Source organism: Chaetodon auriga, chromosome 1 (genome assembly GCF_051107435.1).
Source record: "Chaetodon auriga isolate fChaAug3 chromosome 1, fChaAug3.hap1, whole genome shotgun sequence".
Lineage (NCBI taxonomy): Eukaryota > Metazoa > Chordata > Actinopteri > Chaetodontiformes > Chaetodontidae > Chaetodon > Chaetodon auriga.
The window spans coordinates 30,255,545-30,278,262 of NC_135074.1; the positions used below are offsets into that span (position 1 = coordinate 30,255,545).

The following is a 22,718-nucleotide window of genomic DNA, read 5'->3' on the forward strand; positions in this document are numbered from 1 at the left end:
ACCTGTGGATGAGCGCGGACTCCTGGAGGTCATTTCTAACTTCTAGTTTTGGAGGCAGCGCTGTGATAAAAGTGATTTTTATTGCTTTATTTATTTATTTATTTATTTTATTTATTGATCTTTTTGCAAATTCAATGCAGAATAATTTGATAATGAATAATTTAACTTTATCATTGCTGTCTTTATTTACTGATTGATCTACCGAACTAAAAGACTAAATCGTCACGTTAAATTTCAAAATTATTTATTCCATTTTTTCCTCTGTTTTGGGAGCTAATGTGAACGTCTACACCTGACCACACCCAAATTGAACACCAAACTCCTCCTGTCGGCCTCTGAACATCTAATCATTCTCCATCCAACAGGCGCCGCGCTCGGAGGCTCCTCCGCGGTTTCGCCTCAAAGCGAGCAGCCCCGCGGGTTGAATGTTGGTGTATTGATACAGCGTTATGTGTGGAAGGGAAGGTGAGAGGTGTTTGGCTCCTAATCCTCTTATCAGCATTATGCTGAGCCTCGTGCAAGCCCTGACATGCGGTGCGCCCTTGTAGCTCCCCAAAACCCAGAGTCAGCATCTCTGCGTCCGTTACGCACAGCTGGAGGGACGCGCCGCGGCGGAGAGGGGTCGAGGAGCCGGCGGCACAGGTAAGAGCCGCGCCAGCACTCACCGCACACAGCTGCTTTCTGCATTTTACTGCCTCTTTATGATCATTTCGGATGCTGAACGAGTGTCGTTTGACGGTTTTGCTTCGACCTTGCGTGATGTAATCCGCGCTGGCCTCAATTACTCCACAATTAAACCTCAGCGCGCCCTTTTTGGTCAGAGATCCGATGGTTTTATGAACGCGGAGGTCTCTTTGCACGGCGGGAAGACTTCATTAACGTGTCATCAATGATTGTTTACCGCACGCGCGCATTTCATCACGTTCTCTCCGCGTGCGCGCCGCCACCGCGACGCTGAATTTAATCGGGTACAGTTTTCTGAATGATTTATTTTATTTTGATGTAGGACCGTTTTTGTTCTCATCGTTTTCACATGTTAAACGAGTCTTCACTGGACTCCAGTGTAGTGAGAAGCCAAAGCCTGTGTGATTATGTAGCCATAGTAACAGGTGGCTGTCTGCATCCCCATCTCCATCTCACACACACACACACACACACACACACACACTTCTCCTCAATTGATCTGCATCTGCAACTATGCAGGCAGGGAGGAGACTGACGACACACACCGCTTCATGATGATTTCAGCTGTGTGTGTTTTGCTCTCAGTCCTTCCACAGGTTGAAGCTGCCCGCCGTAAAAGATGAAACACACTGTTTGTGCGTGTGTGTCTCTTCCCTGTCAGCGGCGTCTTCTCGCCACATAACGGTGTCGGAACTATCAGGGAATAGCAATGCATCTGACATAACTTCCTGTTTGGAGTCGAGACCACGAGGGGCAATGAACGTGCACTCGCCTCCGAGGAGGAGACTCAGGCGCGGTCGCGTCCTCTTCTTCATCTCAGGTGCGCTGCTGTGTTTCGTCTACACTCTGTCTCTGAAGGCCAGGCTCTCACAGCCGCGAGCCTCCGCCCAGACGGATGACGCTCTGAGAACAGACAGGGGTGACGATGATGGCGTGGAGGTCAACATTCGGGAGGTGATGGCATCCAATGAGACGGAGGGGGAGGTCGTCTCACCTGAGAGCACCAAACCTCCTGTGGTGATCATCGTCAACAGGACCGATATCGAACAGTGTATCTACGTAGATCCTAAACCCCCCAAACCTCCACCAACCCCAACTCCACCGCCACCAACCACCACAGCTACCCCCCGCCCCCCGCTCCAGCCCCCTCACAGGAAGGGGGACTATCCTGAGGACCTGTTCTCAGTGGAGCAGCGGCAACAAGGTTGGGTGGTTCTGCACATCGTAGGCATGATCTACATGTTTGTCGCCCTGGCCATCGTCTGCGACGAGTTCTTCGTTCCCGCGTTGGAGGTCATCACCAACAAACTGGAGATCTCCGACGACGTGGCCGGGGCCACCTTCATGGCAGCTGGAGGCTCGGCCCCGGAGCTCTTCACCTCCCTGATCGGGGTCTTCATCTCCCACAGCAACGTGGGCATCGGCACCATCGTGGGCTCGGCCGTCTTCAACATCCTGTTTGTGATCGGCATGTGCGCCGTCTTCTCCCGGGAGATGCTGCACCTCACCTGGTGGCCGCTCTTCAGGGACGTGACCTTCTACATCCTGGACCTCATCATGCTCATCATCTTCTTCCTGGACAACCTGATCCTGTGGTGGGAGAGCATCCTGCTGGTGCTCGGCTACATCAGCTATGTAAGCTTCATGAAGTTCAACAGTCAGATCGAGAAGGTGGTCAAGACCCAGCTCAACAAGCACATGAGCATCGTGAAGGTGTGGACGGCAGAGGAGCCGGAGAAGGTCAGTCGCTGTCACATTCGGACACGTATCTGAGGAAAAGTCGCTTAAAGGCAGGATTCTGGTTAATTTTAACTTTATTTTAAGATGCATGCACAACAATATGGTGAGTGTTCACACTGAGGTGTAGAAAACAGGCCAACGCTTCCATCAGGTCTGTGTCCGTCAAAGTGATTCATGGTTAAATACTGATGTAAAATCAGCTCTGATGATTCAACAATCAGCTCTCCACTGAAACACGACTGATTACAGCCACAGTTCAGCTCCTTCACTGAGCCGCAACATCACATCAAACTCTGAAGCCTTGATTTCACACTGGCGGTTTTTGGAAATTTGCATTTTTGTGACTGTTGCCTCGAGCTGAAATGATTGTTATCATGTAGTTGAAGACGATTAGTTGATTAATCAAGTAGTCAATTGACAGAAAATAAGTCTGCAACAGTTTTGATTATGAAGTCATTTTAAGAACTGAAATACCAAAAATTCACTCATTTGAGGTTTTTAAATGGGAATGTTTGAACATCTACAGCAGTGAACTGAATGATTTTTGGGTTGTTGTTTGGACAAAACAACTCTTGAATGTGTGAATTTTCTATAATTTTAAATCAAATAATGAAACCACAATCAAGAAAATGATCAGCAGGTTATTGCTGCCCTACTTTACATCAATATCATAGTTTTTTCTGATATTGATATAAACCAGAATATAGCAAATCACTGCAAAGTTAAATGATTATTCTGCAGTACACCTGGAAAAAGAACTCCTTATATACTTAAAACAAAAGTTAAATAACAATCATCTCACTTTATTATTGGACAGCAGAGTTTTGTAGAATTTATAACAATAAAATAATGAAAATGTAATTCCAGTCAAAGTCGAAAAAAGATAATTTTGAATTATTGAACAGTCCTAGTTTAAAGTGTATGCTTTATTTTATAGATTTTTGTCATCAAACTCCACAAAAAGACCAAAACCAACAGTGAATATGTCTCCTAACATGCATCACCTGTGGATCACAGCCTAGTTATCGTCCTCCTCTGAGCTGTAGAGCTCCATTATTGTCCAAAAACTCTTAAAAACACATCAGTGAGCCTCACTGTTGCTCTGGTTGACATGTTCCATCATCACCACGAACACACACACTGTAGTTTATTCTGACACACCGTCCTGCTGCCACAAACACCCACCGGAGCACCAAACATGGATTAATCCGCCACTGAAAATAGTCCCCAACACGTATGTTAATTCCCATGTGAGGACTATTAGCTAAAAACTACAGCTGCTGGATATTATTGAGCCTTTTTATGAATGAAACTAATGTGAGCTGATTTTAAAGGTCAGAGGACTTTGATAGAGAAGTCCACACATCTAAATATCCTAAAGTGTTGAATTAACTCTAACAGGTGTTGATTTTTCACTGTTTTGCACGAAAAACTCACAGCGATCAGAGACAGACAGAACAGACGTCTCTGCAGAGCAGTAACATCACCAGACCGACTTCCATCCACACATCCACAGTTTATTTTCCGTCCTTTCATCTCCTCACAGTTGCTGCCTGCTCAGATACAGTGAAAGAGGGACAGTGATTTGTGGGTGCGAGCAGGTGACAGCCTGTATTTGTGTGAAATCCTTTGATGATGCTGAACAGAAAGGAGTCCAGGTGTCACAGGCGGAGCGTCACGGCGGTGAAGTGATGGAAATGTCTCTGCCACAGCCCTGAAATACCAGAAGCAGGGACGTCATTTCATGTAGAATAATAAGAAAACTCAAAGTAATAACGTGCTTTAAACTGTATTTTCTGCAGCCTTCTGCCGCTGACGGAGAGCAGTAAACATCTGAGCCTGTAATTAACATGCAGAGCCGTGTTTCAGGATTTCAAGTATCACCAGTGCATTCTCCAATTAGCCTGAAGCGCGCCTGCGGTCGGTGTGCGCTCCTTCAGTCAGAGCGCCGAGCATGCTGCCACATTAATGTGCCCAGAATTCAAAAAAATCCTCCGCCAGGAAATTTTGTGAGCGTTTTCCGTCTGACTTCTCGAGCGTGTTCAGAGGAGATAACCTGTTGAATAAGCAGCGATGAGCATCACACTGCAGATGTAATGGACTCTTGTTCAGACTCACATGAACAGACGTCTGTCCTTTTTTGTGTCTGCGTGCACGAAAGCATCCTCAGCTGATAAGAGATAACAAAGCGGCAAATCAACAACAGACCAAATCTAAAGCGAAGCGAGCGAGCGAGACCCAGATCTTCTTAAATCCACGGCTGGATTAACCTGCTCAGGGGCTCAATGAGCTGCTGCCCCTCGATCCTGATTCCCACCCCTCTTTGTGTCCTCCTATGCCAGAACATGACACAGGCGCCAGGTGTGGTGCAGGATGACTTGATCGAACAGAATTGAGTGGCAGGAATAAGGTGTCAGGCTGAGGTGGTGAAGCAGGATCCACTTTCAGGCTTACGGCCCATGATGTGCTGTTTTGCTGATGGAGAGAAACTCAACACACTGTAGTGTTAACGGGATTGGATTAGTGTAAAGTCCTTTCTCTGGACCACCCAGGTGCTCCGCTGCACACCTGGGGGGGCACGTCCACCCCCCAGCAGCGACGTCCCTGACAGTCAGCAGAGTTGATCTTGGTTCAGACTGAACTTCAGATAAATCAAAGACGTCCGTCAGCAGGTTGTTCCTGATTTTGTGAAGCTGAATCTTTTCACAGCTCACAGTACGGAGGTGCTGCTAACAGGTTGAGTTGTGACTGACTTTACAGGAGAGTGAAGCTCCAGCTGCACCACCACCACCACCACCACCTCCTCCTCCTCCTGCTCCTGCTCCTGCTCCTCCTGCTGCTGCACCAGAAGCTGAAGATAAATCCAAAAGAGAACCCGAACAACCCCCCAGCAGCCCTCAGTGCAGCAAACCGCCAGGAGATCCCCAAGAGGACAGAACGAGACTCCGGGTATGAAAACAAACTGCTGCAGTTAGATCTGATCAATAACTGTTTTCTATCAGATTATTTATCCCGTCATGGACACTGTTTGGTCTTTTATCCACGTATTTGTAGAATTTTTAGGTGTTAAATTCACTTTTAGAAGTTTGAAAACTGATGTTGATCCTTTGTGCGCTGGTGAGAAATGAAACCAGACATACAGGCGACTGTTCCAGAAGCTCCACCCGTCTTAATTACTGTTGCTATGCTAGTTAGCTTTCTGTTCACGCACAGATTTTTTTATTTTTTTAAACAACGGATCCTTGATTTCAGACAGTGGTGGATGCAATAGTTCCAGCTTCTCACTTCTTGCCAGCAACTGTCAATTTTTTTCATGTTTGAAAAATCAACTTTCACTAATAGATTTTATTAGCTGTAGCTAGCTAGATAATTAAGCTAACGTTAGCTCCCTGTATTGTTGGAAAACACCGTTTCCAGCTGACTTACAATAAGTACCCTGTAAAAGCAGTGTTAATGCACTTAAAAGCAACATAAGCTAAAGCCAACAGGTGCTACTAATCTGTGGCCTGTTAATCGGGCCAATATCTGGCGTTTTGAGACAATCGATACTGGTCGATGTGTGCGTTCGATGAGGCTGCTTGAACAAAAAAACTGCACATCAGAGACAAGATTTTTCTATGTTCAAGTTAATAATACATTAATATCAAATGTTCATTGGGTAGAAACACAGTGTCAAGCATGAATCAGAGTAATTTAAGAGTGTTTCCTCATATAACCGGGGGTTACAGTGTGTAACCAATATTTGCTTGGTTTAATCACTGTTACACCACAAAGACTTTTGACCAGAAGACGTTCGTCTGTTCATCTGTTTCTGTCGCTGTGTTTCTTCTGTGTTTTGGTTGTTTGGACAGCGTGAGACTGAAGGTGAAAGTGCGTGTTAGCGTGAAAGTTGCTAACCCTGCTGCTAAATGCAGCCTGTTAAATATCTTTACAGCCCCATGTTCACTGTTTCACAGATCGCTTTTTGGAAACGAGGTTTAAGCAAACGTTTAATTGGACAACAGTTTAATTTTTTAGAGTTTACGGTGGTCGTTCTCCATTTCAGTGGGAATTAAAATTGCAGATTGCAAACTGTTTAAATGTTGTTTCAAAGGGTATTTTCAAGTCAGTTTTTGGCATCTAATTGTCACATTGTGAGGTTTTTAAGTGTCGGGCCTTCAAAGGTTTGCACATGTTCCTGCTGCAGTTTGATTCCTGCGTGTCTGCTGGCCTGTAGGTGCGTCCCGTCCTGCAGCGCGGCGGCAGCTCGGCCTCCCTCCACAACACCTCGCTGAGGAGCACCATCTTCCAGCTGATGATCCACACGCTGGACCCTCTGGGAGAAGGTAAGGACCAGATCTGCAGCCTGGAGCTCCAGCTGTTCTGAGCCAAATGACGTCAGTTTAGAAAAAAAAACAATCTGTGCTCTGTTTTAATATTTCATCCTTCAAGGTTTTCCATCAAGTTGTTAGTCACACGTAAAAGGTAAAACTGTCCCCACTGGGCTGCTGTAGTGATTTTAGTGGTTTTTCTCATAAACCTGCAGGAACTTTCAGAAAACAAACCAGGAAACATGACATTTGAAACCCTTTGTGTTCTGACTACAGTGAGTAAATGTTTAATTTAAAGGCTCAGACTCTGCTGTCCACCTTAACTCGATGCCGTCTTATTTCTGGACCACATCACGACAACATCCAGTGAACGCTGTGCTGTTTGATGCAGTAACTGCTTAACATCAGTTCATCTAATTACTGTCACACGTGGCAAAAAATCTGCACATCTGAGAAGCTGGAGGTCGTCAGTTTTTGGATGTTTCTGCTTCAAAAATCACCGAAACAACTGATCGATCAATTATCTGTCGATCAACTAATCGACTAAACGTTCCGGTGACTCAGCTCCTTCCTTAAGTCGGGGCTGCGTGATGAACCCCGGTGACCTTCAGCCCGTCCTCGAACTCACCGGGCCGATGTTCCTCGCTGTCGCGGCGCTCGGCCACCGCTGATCCTTAATCAGCTTTTCAATGCAGGCTAATAAAAGCTGGATAAGAGCCAGCGTGCTAGCAGCCCAAGCTCTTTATCTGCGTGGAACGAGTGCAGAGCAGAGGCCGCGGAGCCGAGAGCAGCTCTGTGCAGCTGGATTCTATCTCATTACTGTGTAAACTGTCAGCATATTAAAGGTGAACCTGAGCAGATTTAACTTCCTGATAACTAAAGCAGTTTTCTGTTCACTTACGTGGATTCAGGTGAGGAGCAACAGAAAAAACTGTGGAGGAGGTACACAGATCTTTAAGTGCTGATGGTACACAGTGAAAGTACTCTGGTGCAAGTAAAAGTATTCCATTAAATATGTTAAGTATGATCAAGGAAATGTACTTTAAGTATTCAAAGTACTCAGTGCAGTAAAATGTCCCCTGTGACTGCTGTGCTGTTCTATCTGATCCCATTAGATTCATGGCACATTGGAGTTAATGATTCTTTTTATTCTGGATCAATTCGCTGATTATTTTCTCCATTAATTGATTGATTGAAACTACATTCAAATTATTGAAATCAAAGGAAAAGCAGGAATTCTTGGCTGGAACCATGAAATGTTTTTACAGGAAAAACGACTCAAACTATCATCAATTAGATTTTAATTCAATAGAGTCCAGTTTTCTAGCAATTGGAGGATTGATTAATCGACCAGTGGTTTCAGCTTCACTTCTATAAACTGTTCGTCATTTAATTTAGAACAAAAAAATCGTATTTTATAATTTATATTTTTTTATACTTTAATGGTTAATAATTTAAAATGCTTTATAAATCAGTCAGAAGTCTTTCAAAGAGCAGCTTTTGGGTTGCCAGGTTGTGGCTGCTGTTTATCCTTCTCCAGCGTGATGATTTTTTCATTGGTAGCTCCTCGGTTCATCCAGAGGACCTGAGTTCATTACACCAGTTTGATTATTATTGATTTCAAACAGAACATCAGGTTTTGACGTTGGTCAGTTAATATTAAATCACACCTCCACCTGGAGTGAAACTGGGTCAGGATTGGTTCTCCAGTGTTAAAGAACAGCTTTGCAGGGAATCGAACTGAAGCTGAAAGTGGACCCGTTGAAGGAACGTGGGTCCGTCAGGGATGTAAATGCATCAGTGAGCAGCGCAGACTGATGGTTTCCATCAGTCTGAGTGGACAGACAGTGCAGTAACACAGAAAACGAATCAGTCTCAGGCGACTCGGGGTTAAAATGTTGCTGTGGGTTTCCATCCTAGAGGCCGCCCTTAGAGGGGCCCTTAAGACCCCCGGCCCGAGGAACGCCAGGAGAGGTAAGACGCCGCCTCGCTGATGTTTCCTGTTGTGTTGTGATTGTAGTTGTGCTTCTTTACGCTCATTTGATGTGAAACCGTGCTGCACATCAGGAACTGAGTTAACCTGGTTCATAACAAACCTGCACATGAGCTTCGTTTGACTTCACTTTGCCTCATTTTGAGTAAAAATAATTAAATTACAGTCTGGAAATCCTTCGACTTTCCAGCCTCATCGTCTGACCACGAGTAGCTCTCAGAAACAAAGCTCTCATTTCATATTTATGTCTAGTTTCATGTAAAAGTGTCACATGACTGGAGGAGACTGATGATGTTCGGTCTGATGTGTTCTCCTCCAATCAGAGACGTCCTTTAACGGTGATGTCAGAGGGGAGAGGAAAGGTACGTGAGGCGTTTGAGTGTCGTGTTTGCTTCGGTCCCAGAAATGATTCTGAGCTCATTTTGGATGCTTTGTTTATCTTTGCGTGTCGTTGATGTGTTTTGGACGTGTGTTGTTGTTGTTTGTGTGTTTACATCTGGTTGTTTGTGTTGCTGTGAGGACCGCTGACCTTCACACACTGACCGTTTGGAGAACTTAACACGATAATCACACTGTCACATCCTCTTCAGATCTGGTAAAAGCTTCCAGGAGGGTGTGGTTGATAGAAGTTCCTCTTTAGTATGAACATGTTGTTTTCTTTTATTTATCAACACAATACAATAAAATAAAAAGAGCTTATGACCAATATCATACATTTTCCTTCCATATTCGTTAGTACAGATGTGCATTTTTGGTTCTGTTTTATGGAGACTTGTTCGACTTTTACAAAACAGCCAGTGTGTGAGTGTGAGGTCAAAGGCACGTTGACGTGTTCGCACAAATCAGCTTGTGGACAAAGTGTTGACTGATGTCAGAAAAGACTCATGTGGTTTGTGAGCGACGATTCTCTTAATTCACAGCAAAGAACCGAGTAAAGCCTCTGAACGTCCCGGAAAAATCTCACAGCAAGTCGCATCCCCGCCGCCCCGAAGGTGAGTTTAATCCGCCGTTTGAGAAAAGACCACAGTCTCATCCGGAGACTGACCTCAGGGTCACGAGGCAGAGCCGGGAAGTGTGTTAGCCTAGCTTAGCACAAAGACTGGAGGCAGGTGGAAACTGCTAGCTGAGCTCAGTCGAGTAGCTGCTCTAAATAATTCCTACAGTGTGTGATGGCAGAGGAAAAGATCGATGTGTCACCTGAATATAAACGATTTGGTCTGTAATGTCTGTCCAATTAGAGTTCTCCATATAAAATGAAGACGCGTTAATGAATCTGTGTTTAAACAGGCTTTAGCATTGGCCTAATTAGTTAACATGGGTGTAGTTCTCATATTAGCATGCTAAGATTTAGCACGATAACGTTCTAAATAAAAGTTCCAGCCATGGAGCAGCGTCTCAGTGTCCACTTTAAATGTATTTTTGTTTATTTATAAATAAAATAAGTTTTTAGGTGTTAAAAGCTTAATGTTTTCTGTTTGTCAGAGGAAGGCTAGCAGTTTCCCCCCGCCTCCAGTGTTTGTGCTAAGCTAAGCTAAACACGTTTGTGTTCCAAACACATTAAATATGTGTTGATTTTATTACTTTAAAAAAGGCAAACGAGCGTCTTTCTGACTATTCGGAGGAGTTCTAAACATTTTTCGAACATTCAGAGAGTTCAGATGAAGGGACAAACGGCCTGAACGTTGTGGTTTAATCACAGATTTTGAGACAGTTTGGTGTTTTTCCATTGTAAGATTTTCCCTGTGGAGGTTTCTGTGCTGGAGGCGCAGCCCTCGGTAAAGGTCGGCTGCGTATCGATCATCAGAGATGTTTTGGGGCTTGAAGGAGCTCGTTCTCCACAATCGGCGAAGCCTCTCAGGTCGTGTTTGTGCGTCACGGCGTGCAGTAAGGAGGTGCTTCAGAGGCTGAGGTGCAGAGCAAAGTGGGGCTGCAGGAGGCCTGGAGAGGCCTCGACGAGTCGAATCAATCAGCCTCAGGATTAACATGCAGATGGGACGAGTGTGTGTGTGTGTGTGTGTGTGTGTGTGTGTGTGTGTGTGTGTGTGTGTGTGTGTGTACCTTTTCCTCCATTAGTAGCCCATGTTTATCTCCAAACACTCCAATCACTCCCACCAGCACTTGATGCCGGCCCACGCAGCATAATAATTCTGTGTGAGCACTTTTGATCATTAACTGGATCCATGAAGGCAGATCTGAGCGTCGCTGCAGAGTTTGAGTCTCCATGTCAGCTGAGTGTGTTCATTTGAGCAGAGAGACATTTCTTCTTCTTCTTCTTCTGTCCTCAGAGATCGATCACAGGCCAAACGCCGAGCAGGCCGGTGCAGCAGGGGGCGCTGCAGCCGAGCCGTCCACCTCACAGCCTCAAAAGACAGAAGAGACGAGCGAGAAGACGAGCGAGAAGACGGCCGAGCAGCCGGACGAGTCAAAGGTACGCAGAGAGGATTTCAACTCGCAGTAAAACTCACTGAAAGATCCGATGGAGCTGAGATTTTACAAGTTTTGACTTGAAGTACATTTACTCAAGTACTGTACTCAAGTACAGATTTGAGGTATTTGTACTTGAGTCTTTGTATTTGTACTTGAGGACAACAGTCACAGGGGACACTTTACTGCACTCAGTACTTTCAATACTTTTAGTACAGTTTTTTCTGTGGGGTATTAGCACTCAAGTGAAGGATCTGAATAATATACTGAATAGTACTCACAGTAGATGTTTTTCTGCAATGACTACTTTTAATACTTGAAGTACATTATCCTAATTCTAGGATGTGAGTACTTCCTCCACGACTGTGCAAAACATAAGAAACCCAGCAGCGTCTGTGTCCTCCTGTTTGAAATGAGTCCCCTCTTTAAAAACACCTTCACAACAGGGATCGACGACATCCACCACAAACCGCCTCCGACTCACTAACGCTTGATTTTTATGCTCCTGCACGAGTCGCTGCCTCGATGAAGGCCGCTCTGATTCCTCCTAATCAGACTCTCCAATCAGGGCTCGACTAAGTGCTCTCACTGCCTCACAAGGCATTACGAGTGGATTCACGAGCGCAGAGAGGTTTTAACAGGTTGAAATGAGTGTGGCTGCGTCACCTCGAGCATTTCTGAACATGTCGTGAAGAAAGGAAGAAACAATGAAAGTATGTTTTAAAGGAGACATCCTTTGATTAATGTTCAAATCTATATAAATGGGAATTTAATAATAATGATGATGATAATTGATGATCTGATGATGGTGGAGGTTCCTGTTTTATTTATGTCTTATACAACTTCTTTGGAGTCAGGGCTGTGAGTAAAAGTACTATTACCACGCTGTGACTGTCTCCTACTGTGAGTATTCTCAGGACAATGTTCATATATATTAAAGTAAAATGCATAAAAGTGTGACTGATGTATTATCACATTTCAGATTATTAGGACTTGGTATCTCTGTTTGACTGGTGTTTGCTCCTGCAGGCGGCAGCGGAGGGATCAGAGGGCTCAGAGGGCGGCGCCGAGGACGACAGCGGTGATGACGACAGCAGCGATCCGGGTGAGAGTGAAGAAGAGGATGATGATGGAAACAAGGAGGAAAAGGGGGAGGAAGAGGAGGAGGAGGAGGAGAACGAGCCGTTGTCTTTAGAGTGGCCTGAAACCAGACGTAAGCAGGCCACATACCTGCTGCTGCTGCCCATCGTGTTCCCGCTGTGGCTCACGCTGCCTGACGTCCGCAACCCGGTGAGTCCGACCGCCCTCAGCAACGCTGCGCCAGTACAGGTGTTCAACTGGTCCCAGTTAGTGCCAAACTGGTTCAGTCTGAGCAGTTTTAAGAAGGGAGCAGATGTGAATCCTTCCATATTTTGCAGGCGTCCAGGACGTATTTTGTCGTCACGTTCCTCGGCTCCATCCTGTGGATCGGAGTCTTCTCCTACCTGATGGTGTGGTGGGCTCATCAGGTTGGTTGACACTTCACACAAGTCACATTTCCAGGTGTTAACATCCAGCTGTGCCACAAAGTTGGGCTTATATCTAATAATCGTTTTTAAAATCAGCACCAGTCGCCTGTAACACTTAAAGGAAAAGTTCAACACTTCAGAGATTCACTTATTGGCTTTGTCAAAAGTGAGACGATAAGATTGAGCCAGTTAGCGTAGCTTAGCATAAAGACTGGTAGTGGGGGGGGAAACAGCTAGCCTGCTCTGTCCAGACTGTCAATGGGCTGATCTCACTCATTTATGAATTATGTTTTTCTAAAAAGAAGATAAAGGCCCATATTTAGGCTAAAAGCTAACATGCTGTGCAAGCTGAGGCACAGATATGATTTTGGTCTGAGGTCAGCTGGCGGTAAATGGGTAAGATCAGCAAGTCAAATCAAAAACCTCAACATCAGTGATGATATGACCGGGTGTTACTGATTCTGTGTGATACTTGTAGGTGGGCGAGACGGTCGGCATCTCAGAGGAAATCATGGGTCTGACCATCCTGGCGGCCGGGACGTCCATCCCTGACCTGATCACCAGCGTGATCGTGGCCCGGAAAGGTCTGGGGGACATGGCTGTGTCCAGCTCGGTGGGCAGCAACATCTTCGACATCACTGTAGGGTGAGTGGCTGCAAACCCTTTCTGTGCTGACTATTCTGACAGTGCCAGGTACTGATCAGTCAAATCTGACTCAAATGTGGCATCAGGACTGTGTTATATCAGCTGGCAGCTTCACAAACAGTGACGTCTATCTTGCTTTTCGTTAGCTGCAGAAAGTTGCTAACATCCGTCTTTTAATGCTAACAAGAAGCCAGCAAAAGACCTTTGGTTTAACCAGCAGATACAGCTGACTGTCATCTGCACGAAAACTGGAAAGAAATATATTTTAGCATTTGTGTAACCAGCCAGGAGCATCTAGAAGGTGAAAATGTAAAGGACCTAAAATCAAACCCTGAGGAACACCACAGTATCTTTTAGCAAGATAGTTAGAACTATATAACATTTTCTTAAATGAATCTGAGAGTTTGTGAGGGGATTTAAGGGTCATTAAAAAAGATCTTTTCTGATACACAAACTTTTATTAATTACACTTTCTTCTCATCTTTGCTCTCTGTGAGTTTTTGGGTAACTTTACGTCCTCTGGCCTTGTTTAATGAAACCGTCTGAGACGATCTGAGGAGAAATCACTGCTAACGCCTCACAGATGATTTAACCACTTGTTTAATTGTTCACAATGTTTTTATAAGCCTCTAATGTGTTTTTAATCTGAAACGTAACCAGTGACCGTAGCTGGACTAAAAAGTATATTTTCCCCTGAAATATAAATGTAGCATAAAATAGAGGATTTGTACTTGGGCTCAGTACTTGAGTAGATGTACTGTGTATCTCACAGTGTGAACAGTGAACCTGACAGGAGCTCGTCTGTCCTCTCTGGTTCTAGCCTGCCGGTGCCGTGGCTCATTTACACTCTGTTACACAACGGCGACCCGGTAACCGTCAGCTCCAACGGCCTCTTCTGCGCCATCGTGCTGCTCTTCCTCATGCTCCTCTTCGTCATCATCTCCATCGCCGTCTGCCGCTGGAAGATGAGTCGAATGTTGGGCCTCACCATGTTCATACTGTACTTCGTGTTCCTCTTCCTCAGCGTCCTGCTGGAGGATCGCATCCTCATCTGCCCCGTTTCCATCTGAGCCGGCGAATCGCAGCGCTGCTCGTGACTTAGGACGTCCGGATGGGATCAGCACCGAACGTAGGACACGTTAGATAGAGGAACCGAGTCAAACCGCTGACCTGACGCACAGTAGACAACGTGGTAGAAACCCCGAACTGAAGGAGCAGTGAGGTTAAAGGGAAAACCCACCCTCAACATAATTAGTGTTATTTTCTAGCAGCTGTTTTGTGATAACGGAGCTGAAACTCCCTGTTCATTCTATCGGGATGTGACACTGTCGTATTTGCCAGCCCTGACAAACATGAAGTTTTCTCACACTGGAGCACAGTGAACGAGGTTTGTTACCTGGCTGAGAGGTTGGAGGTGTGCAGCCTGCAGCTCCTCATCAACGGCTCGCTGTTGCTGCTCCTTCTTGTTCCATCGCTCCCTGCAGTATTTCAACCTTCATCATAAAAGTCAACTGGCATTTTGCCCGTTAAACACTTTTAATGTGAAGGTGCAACAGTAGGAAATGTTCTGTTTGCAGCAGCAGTACCTGAAGACAGTGTTTTTCCAGCGTATGTCGCTGCAGACACCCAGTTCGTAATACTGCAAATATATAAATATTGCAGTATTTTTCTCATTGGCACATAGACTCAATCACCACTGTGTTACCTCATCTGGTGATAATGACTAAACAGACATTTATTTAAATGAAAATCTCAGAGATTATAACTTCTTCAGTCCTTTCCAACGTACATTAGAGCCCATTTAATCTCAGTCAGCGAGAGGCGACACACACAAGCTGATTCTGAGCAGAAAAGTATTTTACTGATGAATAACCTGAACATCATAAGCCTGAAAAATGCATGTGATCATGTGTAGAGCACAAAAGTTTGACATTGCCGGGACTGACATCAAATCACAAACTGCTGTTTTAGCTCGCTGATAGATTTCGTGCTTTAAATCTTCACTGTAGCTGCTGGACACATCTGGATGTGACGTCGACTCGGTTTTCTACAGTAAAAGTAAAACTACCAGAAATCCATTAGAGCGTCACCACAGGCTGGTTTAGTTCACCGTGTGAGTGTTTCAGGGTGGAATTCTCCTTTAACATTGTGAGCGTGATGCTTCTGGGACCTGAGGTGACTGTTTTAGTTTAATTAAATCCATTATGTCCGTTACAGCAGTGAAGGCTCGGCTTCACTTTGCAGCAATTCAAACTCACTGGATGCAACTTCAGTTTTTTTACGTTCAGTATTTTCTGAACTGTATTCCTAAAACCTTGTTCTGTAACTAATCTAGTGTTTGTTCCTGTTCAGTGTGTAAAAGAACGTTTTTGTGTGATTTTTGTCAACATAACTGTGGTGGAGAGAAGTCGTGATCGTGTGTGTGTCGGGTAAACGTGTCTTAGCTGTGAGAGCGGTGCCACGCTGTCAGATGTTTCCGTCTTGTTAAATGCTCTTGTTGGATTGAAGTGGATGCAAATGTGTTGTTGATAGGAAATCTATCAATATTTCAGATTAAAATTCCATGCTGCAATAAATTATTTTTTTAACAGTGAGCTGGACTTGTGTGTGTGTGTGTGTGTTGTAGTATTCTTGACCCTGCGAGGCTGTGACGCTCGTTTCCATCTGAAAACAAAAAGCTGCAGTTTGTGGTGGTAATTTCTTGTTTCTCTGTTACTTCTAATTCCTTTTATGTACTTATTTAGTTCATTCTCAGTAATGTTCAAAAATGCCACCATCCCGTGCATGTAGCACATTAGCATGCTAAAGTTAGCGTTGACCGCAACTGAGAAATTTCCCTCCACAACAACAACTGACAGCTAGCTGCACTCTATGCTAACTTTAGCATGCTAACACACATGTAGCATTGGATGTTGGCATTTAAGCTCACAGGGAGAAGAGCAGCATGACAGCATTTGGCACGTTGCTATCTAACAAACACGTTGAATACATTTATTTCCCCATAAAACATTTGCAAAGCTGATTGAACTCTGTTCACGTCCACGTTTTCTGCTGCTGTAGGTGCTTTGCTACGTTTCTTAGCGTGTTAATGCTGCGTCACATCATTAACGATAATGTGAAACTAGCTACAATAATAAATAATCATTGCTCCATAGCGCTACTAGTGGTCAAAGTCATGCTCTGCAGATCATAAATACTTGCTTTGCCGAAGCTCTGACTCCACAAGTGTTTTAAAAAGAGAAAAAGAAGTCAACAGTGAGTGTGAGTGATTTTATTTACAGTTCAACAGTCCTGCAGATCTGGTCGCTGAGCAGAACCTTCACCACATCTAAAAAGGACCTTTGCACATGTGTGAATAAACTGTTATAAAATGATTTCTACAAAGGGCGAGGTCAAATGTACACGGCCCCAGATTCTGCAAAATCATTCATTTGTACAACTTTTAAACACGACGGCGATCCACAGGTGAGCGGCAGCTTTCTGACCTCGAGGTCGGCTCGACCAGATTTTCCACATGAAAACAGTCGGTTCGCTTTTCAGGGGCAAAGTGCAGCTTACTGACCACCAATCACACGCAAGGTTGACATTCATGAGACCCTCATGAGCTCCGGGTCCTCCGTCAACCATCGCGTGGGTCATCATGAACACACACACGAAATCCAGTTCAATCCAGAGTCTGTTTGGTTGAACTCCAGGCTCTCGAACACGCTGATATGTGCTGAAACGAGCCAGAAAACACACGAATCGCTCCGTCTGTTCCTGCGTCATCAGCGCGGCCACTGAGACCAGGATCCCTTTTTGGTTTTAATTTGATACGATGGAGGTGAAGCTGCACTCGGAGCTTTTCACAGACATTTGATGGTAAAAACAAACTGGTGACAATCATAAAATCTCAATAATGCACTTCAGAGAAATCAAAGGTCGCCTCGTAGGAACAACTCAAAGCTCATCAGTTTGTACCCTTCACCTGCTCTGAGGGTCGAGTCGTTCATTACTGCCACAGGCCCAACACAGACATTCAATAAGTGGTTATAAAACATAAAATCCCGCTGGTTGAACAATTTGTACCACAGACGAAAACAAAAGCACAAACTCAGATACGTAAATAATTCATGACTGTGGGGGTAAAGCTCTTTTCCTCCTGAAATATCAAGTTTGTGAACATTTTGCTGCACGTTTCCTTTTCGATGCAGGAAAACCGAGTGTTTCTCGTCCTGTCAGACTTCGCTGTAGTGGCGTCAGTACGTAACTAAAGTAGAAATACACACCAGAGTTTTCCTTGAAGAGCTGTAAACCTCCAACATGGCTGCTCAAAGGTGTGTTAATCCACCCTGAAGGGTTGCTTGTCAGCACTGACAGAAAAGTTACCGCCTGCATCTTATTTGGTTTAATATTTGAGAGCAGCTTCTGTAGATTTAGGACAAACAGAACCGTAGTGACTTTTCTCCAAACCTTAAATTCACCTGCCAGTGTCGCTCAAAGCAGAAACTCATGTAAACAGAAACACTGAGATTAACGAGCAGCAAAGCGAAGAGGACTCACTCATCACATGATGAAGAAATATTTCAAAGTGTTTCGTAAACTTTACATTAGGATGAAAGGAGCAGTGCTGTGATTGGCTGAGGCAGCGCAGCGGACGTTAGGTTCAGATGCTGGACTAACATTAAAGGCAGCTTCAAAAGTGGCTTCGAACATCCAAATTAGGGCTGCAACTATTTTCATTATTGGCCAATTGATTGATTAATCTGTTAAGTGTTTTGTCTATGAAATGTTTGCAGTCTTTAAAAAGCACAAAAAGCACAAAGCTATGAAACAAATGAAACAGGTTTTATATGAATTACCGTCCAGCTGAATCAGAAAATGTCTTAAATCTGCTCGTTTTGTCTGATCAACAGTCCAAAACCTGAAGATGTTCCATAAAACAGCAGATTCTCACCCTGGAAACACGTGAATAACGACTGAAACGCTGACTGACCGTTGCAGCTCTAATTTAAATGTCTTTTTTTCTTTTTTTACACACATAATCCAAACAGCGACATGTCTTCAGTTAGCTGGAGGTGAGCAGTCAGCGTCCAGGTCGACGACAGCGACCACACGACAAACACGACAATAAATAAAGCTTGCTTTGTATAAATAGAGTTCAAGTTAAAATATTGCTAATATTAGTCTTCATATTCTGTACGACTATACAATATAAATGCTGCATCTTTAAAAAAAAAAAAAACCTCTACTGCTGTGTATTTACAGGATTATTCGTGGATTTTTCACAGGATTTCTAAAGAAACCAGGTGAGCGTCGCTCGACTGGGTGAAGTTCATGAACGTCGTATTTTTCCATCATCGCTTCGTTGAGATAAAGTCTGTAAAACTTTTATTTATTTATTTTTTTGTTCAGGGCTACATGACGCTGAGCGCTGTCAGCCGTACCTTTTCGATCGCTCGCTGAGTTTCCCGAAACGTTTCCGTAGTGCACATTCAGTCCTCCAACAGGTTTCCTGAGCTCGTCTTAAAGCTGCTCCTGGCGTGAGAAGGTGAGCGTTTACAGGTAAGGCTCTCCGAACGTCCTGCGGCACTCCATCACCCCCGTGCTGGGAGGACGGTCACAGTTATGGGTCAGCTTCACCAGGCTCGGCACGAGGCGGTCGTACGCCAGCTTGTACTCCCGATCGAAGGCGTCTGAGGGAGGACGAGAAGGACGTGAGTGGAGGCTTTTTCTCAGTTTGCTCTAACAGCTGCTCTGATCAGAGTTTTTCCATCGTCACGTGACTGAGCACAGAGATATCGAAGGATTGAACACTTCCCCTCAGCTCCATGGGGTGTTTCAGCGTCTTTTGTGCTTGTAAAAATCGATTCATGCAGATTTAAATTAAATTCAATCTTATTTTTTTTTCCTGGAATTAAACCAAACATAAGTCTGTAGGTTTCGTGCAAAAACTAATGAAAGCTTGAATATAAATGACATGCAGTCACTGAAACTTTAAATATGACTCACCAATATCAATGTTGTCTTTTCCCAGAGCCACCAGGGAGAGGAAGAGGACGTCCCTGTACAAACTCCTGAGGACGAGAGTCAGATGTGTCTTTGTAGTATATTTCCCTTTGAAGTGCAGTACAGTCGAAGTATGAAATAACTCCTGATACTGACATTAAAGAACATGAGACTTTATACAGCTGCGTTTCAAGAGGTTGACCGTTTGACACTCAAAGACAGATTTTGGGAGGAAAATCACTTCAAGTACGCCATGAAGACGACCTGTCGACTCGACCCTGAACGCACCACAGTGGTTCCAGAGGTGAGGTGCGACTTGAATGAATAAGTGAGCCTGATATGACGTGTCAGCGCTGACCTTTGCCTTTTGACCCCGAGCGTCTGTCCCAGCAGCTGCAGCAGCTGAGCCATGGGCCGGCTGACGTCGTTCCTCTGGATGCTCTTCACCACGCTCTGCAGCAGCTCCTCGCTGAACGGCTTCTCCTCCTCCGAGACCGGCCGGGACAGAGGGTAACCCACATCTGCAGAGACACACGAGCGTTAGTTCAGCCGCCGTGTGAGCGCGGGGACACGCAACAGCGACACAAAATGAGGATGATTCTCACTCACATGAAAAGTACTTGGGGCTGGGTATCTGTACAGGTATGAAGCAGTATTTGACAGATACTGCACGTTGGATAGTTTTTACTTACTCTATCCCTCTTCCTAACTGTGTTTGAGCAACCAGTACATTAACAACAGGGATCAATCTGCAAAACTCTCACAGCTAGAAGCCGCTAAATGCCACAGTTTAGTTTAATATTGATTTTTAAAACAGGAATTTTAAGTTTAGTTGTGTTACAACAACAAAGCGACAGATGTTTCCTCACTGATCTACACATGAAGTCTTTACCAGCTACGACATTTAAGTTTAGAGGAACCTGATTTATGAGTGTGTGCCTCTAAATGCTGCTGACTGAAAGATGATGGAAAATGAACCACTGAAATACAAACTAAAGGTACTGTGGAGTACCAGCAGGGTGTGTCTGGTGTGCAGTACCCAGCCCTTTAAGTACTACAACAACGTCCATCTTTAAAAGTTGCAGAAAAAGACTGGATGTCCATGTCAAGCGAACACATTCACCAGAGATGCAAACCTGCGTTCAAATACAGAGCAGAGCTGTATTTGAGACAAACACGTTCCACGTCAACAGTGTGAAAGCGATCGTCAGATTTCACACTGCAGAGACGTTCATTCCAAACACCGAGACCATGAAGAGTAAAGGCTGACGACACTGCAATGCATCACGCAAAGACACACAGGACAGAGGAGGCGGCGGCCTCAGACAGAGCAGGACACACACAGCTGGACTCGTGTGGGAGTCTGCAGCAGAGAAGAAGACTCACTCTCTAACAACAGAGTACAATTAAGTCCTGGAAGACAGAGAGCAGACAGGCTGTTAGCACAGAGATCAGCGCCGCCTCCACGCCTCCGCCGACATTAAATAACCAGACGCCAAGCCGCACACGCCATTCAAAGAGCTCCGCTCAGAACTCCGACAATGGAGAACTGCAGAAAATGTGACAGAAATGAGGGATATTTATTTGTTTCTATTTGTTTCTGTTTTCTTTAGGAAGGCTTCAGTTTCTTCATCGCTGCCATTTTTAACCTCTTGAGTGAACGCTCAAGGCACACTCGATGCACGTCATGATTTATTTACGGTTTGACTTTGTCTTATTTTGCCTTTTTTTCGAGCGTTTCCACTCAAGTTTTTTAATGCAAAAAAAAACTCAAAACAAAAAAAAACATCTGGATGGAAACACTTACACGAAGTTTTCATCCAAATTTAACACAAATTCCAAACAGATTTCTAGAAAATCAGCAAAAAAAAAGTAAATGAATGCACATTTTCTTATGCAAATATTACTGTCAAGATAAACAGCAGGTGGCGCTAACTCTCCGTTCAGGTGCCATAAAAAGAGGAAACAATGAGATGATGTAACTGAGAGAGCGCCTGTCAGACCTCAGATGAAGGAAAACAACACCACGTAGAAAACATGACGGACGCACGACATTTTCTTGATCTCAGTCGTCTTCTGCTGAATCCAAACAGATCTCCTCTTCACTCACATTTCTCTGTTTTCTTCTGCTGCTCTGAGGATGACTGATGTTTCATTCCAGTTTCTTAGGACTTCCCTGTAAAAACTTGCCTGTACTGTGAATTTACTGATGTGACTCACTGTATGTGTTCCAGAGGATGTAGAGAGGCTGCAGCGGGTCCTGGTGCAGCTTCAGGTTGTCCCACAGGATCTGGATCAGGACGTGTTTACTGTCCTCTGACATCCAGTGACGAGGAACCTGACGAGGACCCAGAGAGCAGGACAGTCAGTCGTCTGTGTCCTCTGATTCATTTAATCTAACCTCCATTATCTCATACACCTTTACTTCAAATTCATTCATTCATTCATTCATCTTCTATACCCGCGTATCCCTTTCGGGGTTGCGGGGGCTGGAGCCTATCCCAGCTGGCAATGGGCGAGAGGCGGGTTACACCCTGAACCGGCCGCCAGTCGATTGCAGGGCAACATAGACAGACATACAACCATTCACACTCACACTCACACCTATGGACAATTTAGAGTCACCAATTAACCGAATGAGCATGTTTTTGGTCTGTGTGCGTGCGTGCGTGCGTGCCTGCGTGCGTGCGTGCGTGCGTGCGTGCGTGTCCGACCTGGGAGTCTCTGTTGCAGTGCTCGGAGGTGAGGATGAGACCGGGCAGGTTGCTGGGCAGGTCCAGCCGTCTGAAGTACCAGACCAGGTTCCAGTAGATGATGGGATGATGGTCCACCATGTCGGCCTCTGTGATCACCGGGTCGCCCTCGTTCTCCAGCAGACTCTCCAGCTCCTTCCACAGCACCAGCGGGCTCAGGTAGGGAACCGTCACCGGCTCCGGGTTGTGGAGCCGCCACTCCATGCTCAGGGGGTCCTGGGCGGGACAGAAGTGAGGCAGGTAAGATAAATCAAACTGGAGTTTTCTGGTCTGTCTGTAAAATGTATGAAACCTGTCTTCAGATCTGCTGAGCCGTGTAAACTTCAGGCTCCAACAGAGTTTCAGCTGAGCAGCACTGAACAACTTCAACACTGTAACATCAGTGGCGTGAGCTGAGACGCACCGTGGCTTCGTTGAGGCGGCTCGGCAGGCTGCCTGATGTCGGCACGCAGCGGTTGAGCCGAGATGTTTCCTCCAGAGGACCGAAAGCGCTGACGCTGCGGGCCATGGGCGCTCCGGGGGACAGCGCCCCCTGCCGGCGGTCTGTGGGGATGTGGATACCCTGAGCCCTGGTCGATCGAGTCCTGTGAAGACGGCCAGCTGGTAACACAACTCAACTCAAAGATCAAGGGCTGGTTTGGTGTCACGTTCTCAGAAATGGTCACATGGAAAA

The 22,718-nt window shown here is 45.2% G+C and overlaps 2 protein-coding genes across 12 annotated transcripts in view; one reads left to right on the forward strand and one right to left on the reverse strand.

The window, feature by feature from the left end:
* The first annotated feature begins 316 nt into the window (after nt 1-316).
* On the forward strand, nt 317-15,898 carry LOC143322713 (sodium/potassium/calcium exchanger 1-like). Of its 2 annotated transcripts, XM_076734093.1 has the most exons (12): nt 317-642; nt 1,270-2,424; nt 5,185-5,373; nt 6,641-6,749; nt 8,655-8,708; nt 9,051-9,089; nt 9,648-9,719; nt 11,013-11,155; nt 12,181-12,441; nt 12,570-12,659; nt 13,138-13,304; nt 14,125-15,898. In XM_076734093.1, exons 2-12 carry the CDS (start codon nt 1,441-1,443, stop codon nt 14,372-14,374), a joined length of 2,358 nt encoding a protein of 785 aa, XP_076590208.1. In that variant the 5' UTR covers nt 317-642; nt 1,270-1,440; the 3' UTR covers nt 14,375-15,898. The 2 variants fall into 2 exon arrangements, with proteins under 2 accessions (XP_076590208.1, XP_076590217.1); XM_076734102.1 differs by lacking the exons at nt 8,655-8,708; nt 9,051-9,089; nt 9,648-9,719.
* A 662-nt stretch (nt 15,899-16,560) lies between these two features.
* Nucleotides 16,561-22,718, reverse strand: part of LOC143322663 (C-myc promoter-binding protein-like) — a 60,475-nt gene continuing 54,317 nt past the window's right edge. For 6 of the 10 annotated variants that reach the window (XM_076734061.1, XM_076734042.1, XM_076734018.1 and 3 more), the window contains 7 exons: nt 22,449-22,629; nt 22,007-22,261; nt 21,513-21,630; nt 20,679-20,705; nt 19,651-19,813; nt 19,296-19,360; nt 16,561-18,979 (listed from right to left, as the gene is read on the reverse strand). In XM_076734061.1, coding sequence (XP_076590176.1) covers nt 18,843-18,979; nt 19,296-19,360; nt 19,651-19,813; nt 20,679-20,705; nt 21,513-21,630; nt 22,007-22,261; nt 22,449-22,629 — 946 coding nt within the window. In that variant the 3' untranslated portion in view covers nt 16,561-18,842. The remainder of the gene's footprint in view (nt 18,980-19,295; nt 19,361-19,650; nt 19,814-20,678; nt 20,706-21,512; nt 21,631-22,006; nt 22,262-22,448; nt 22,630-22,718) is intronic. The other 4 variants (XM_076734080.1, XM_076734069.1, XM_076734035.1 and 1 more) reach the window with 1 other exon arrangement.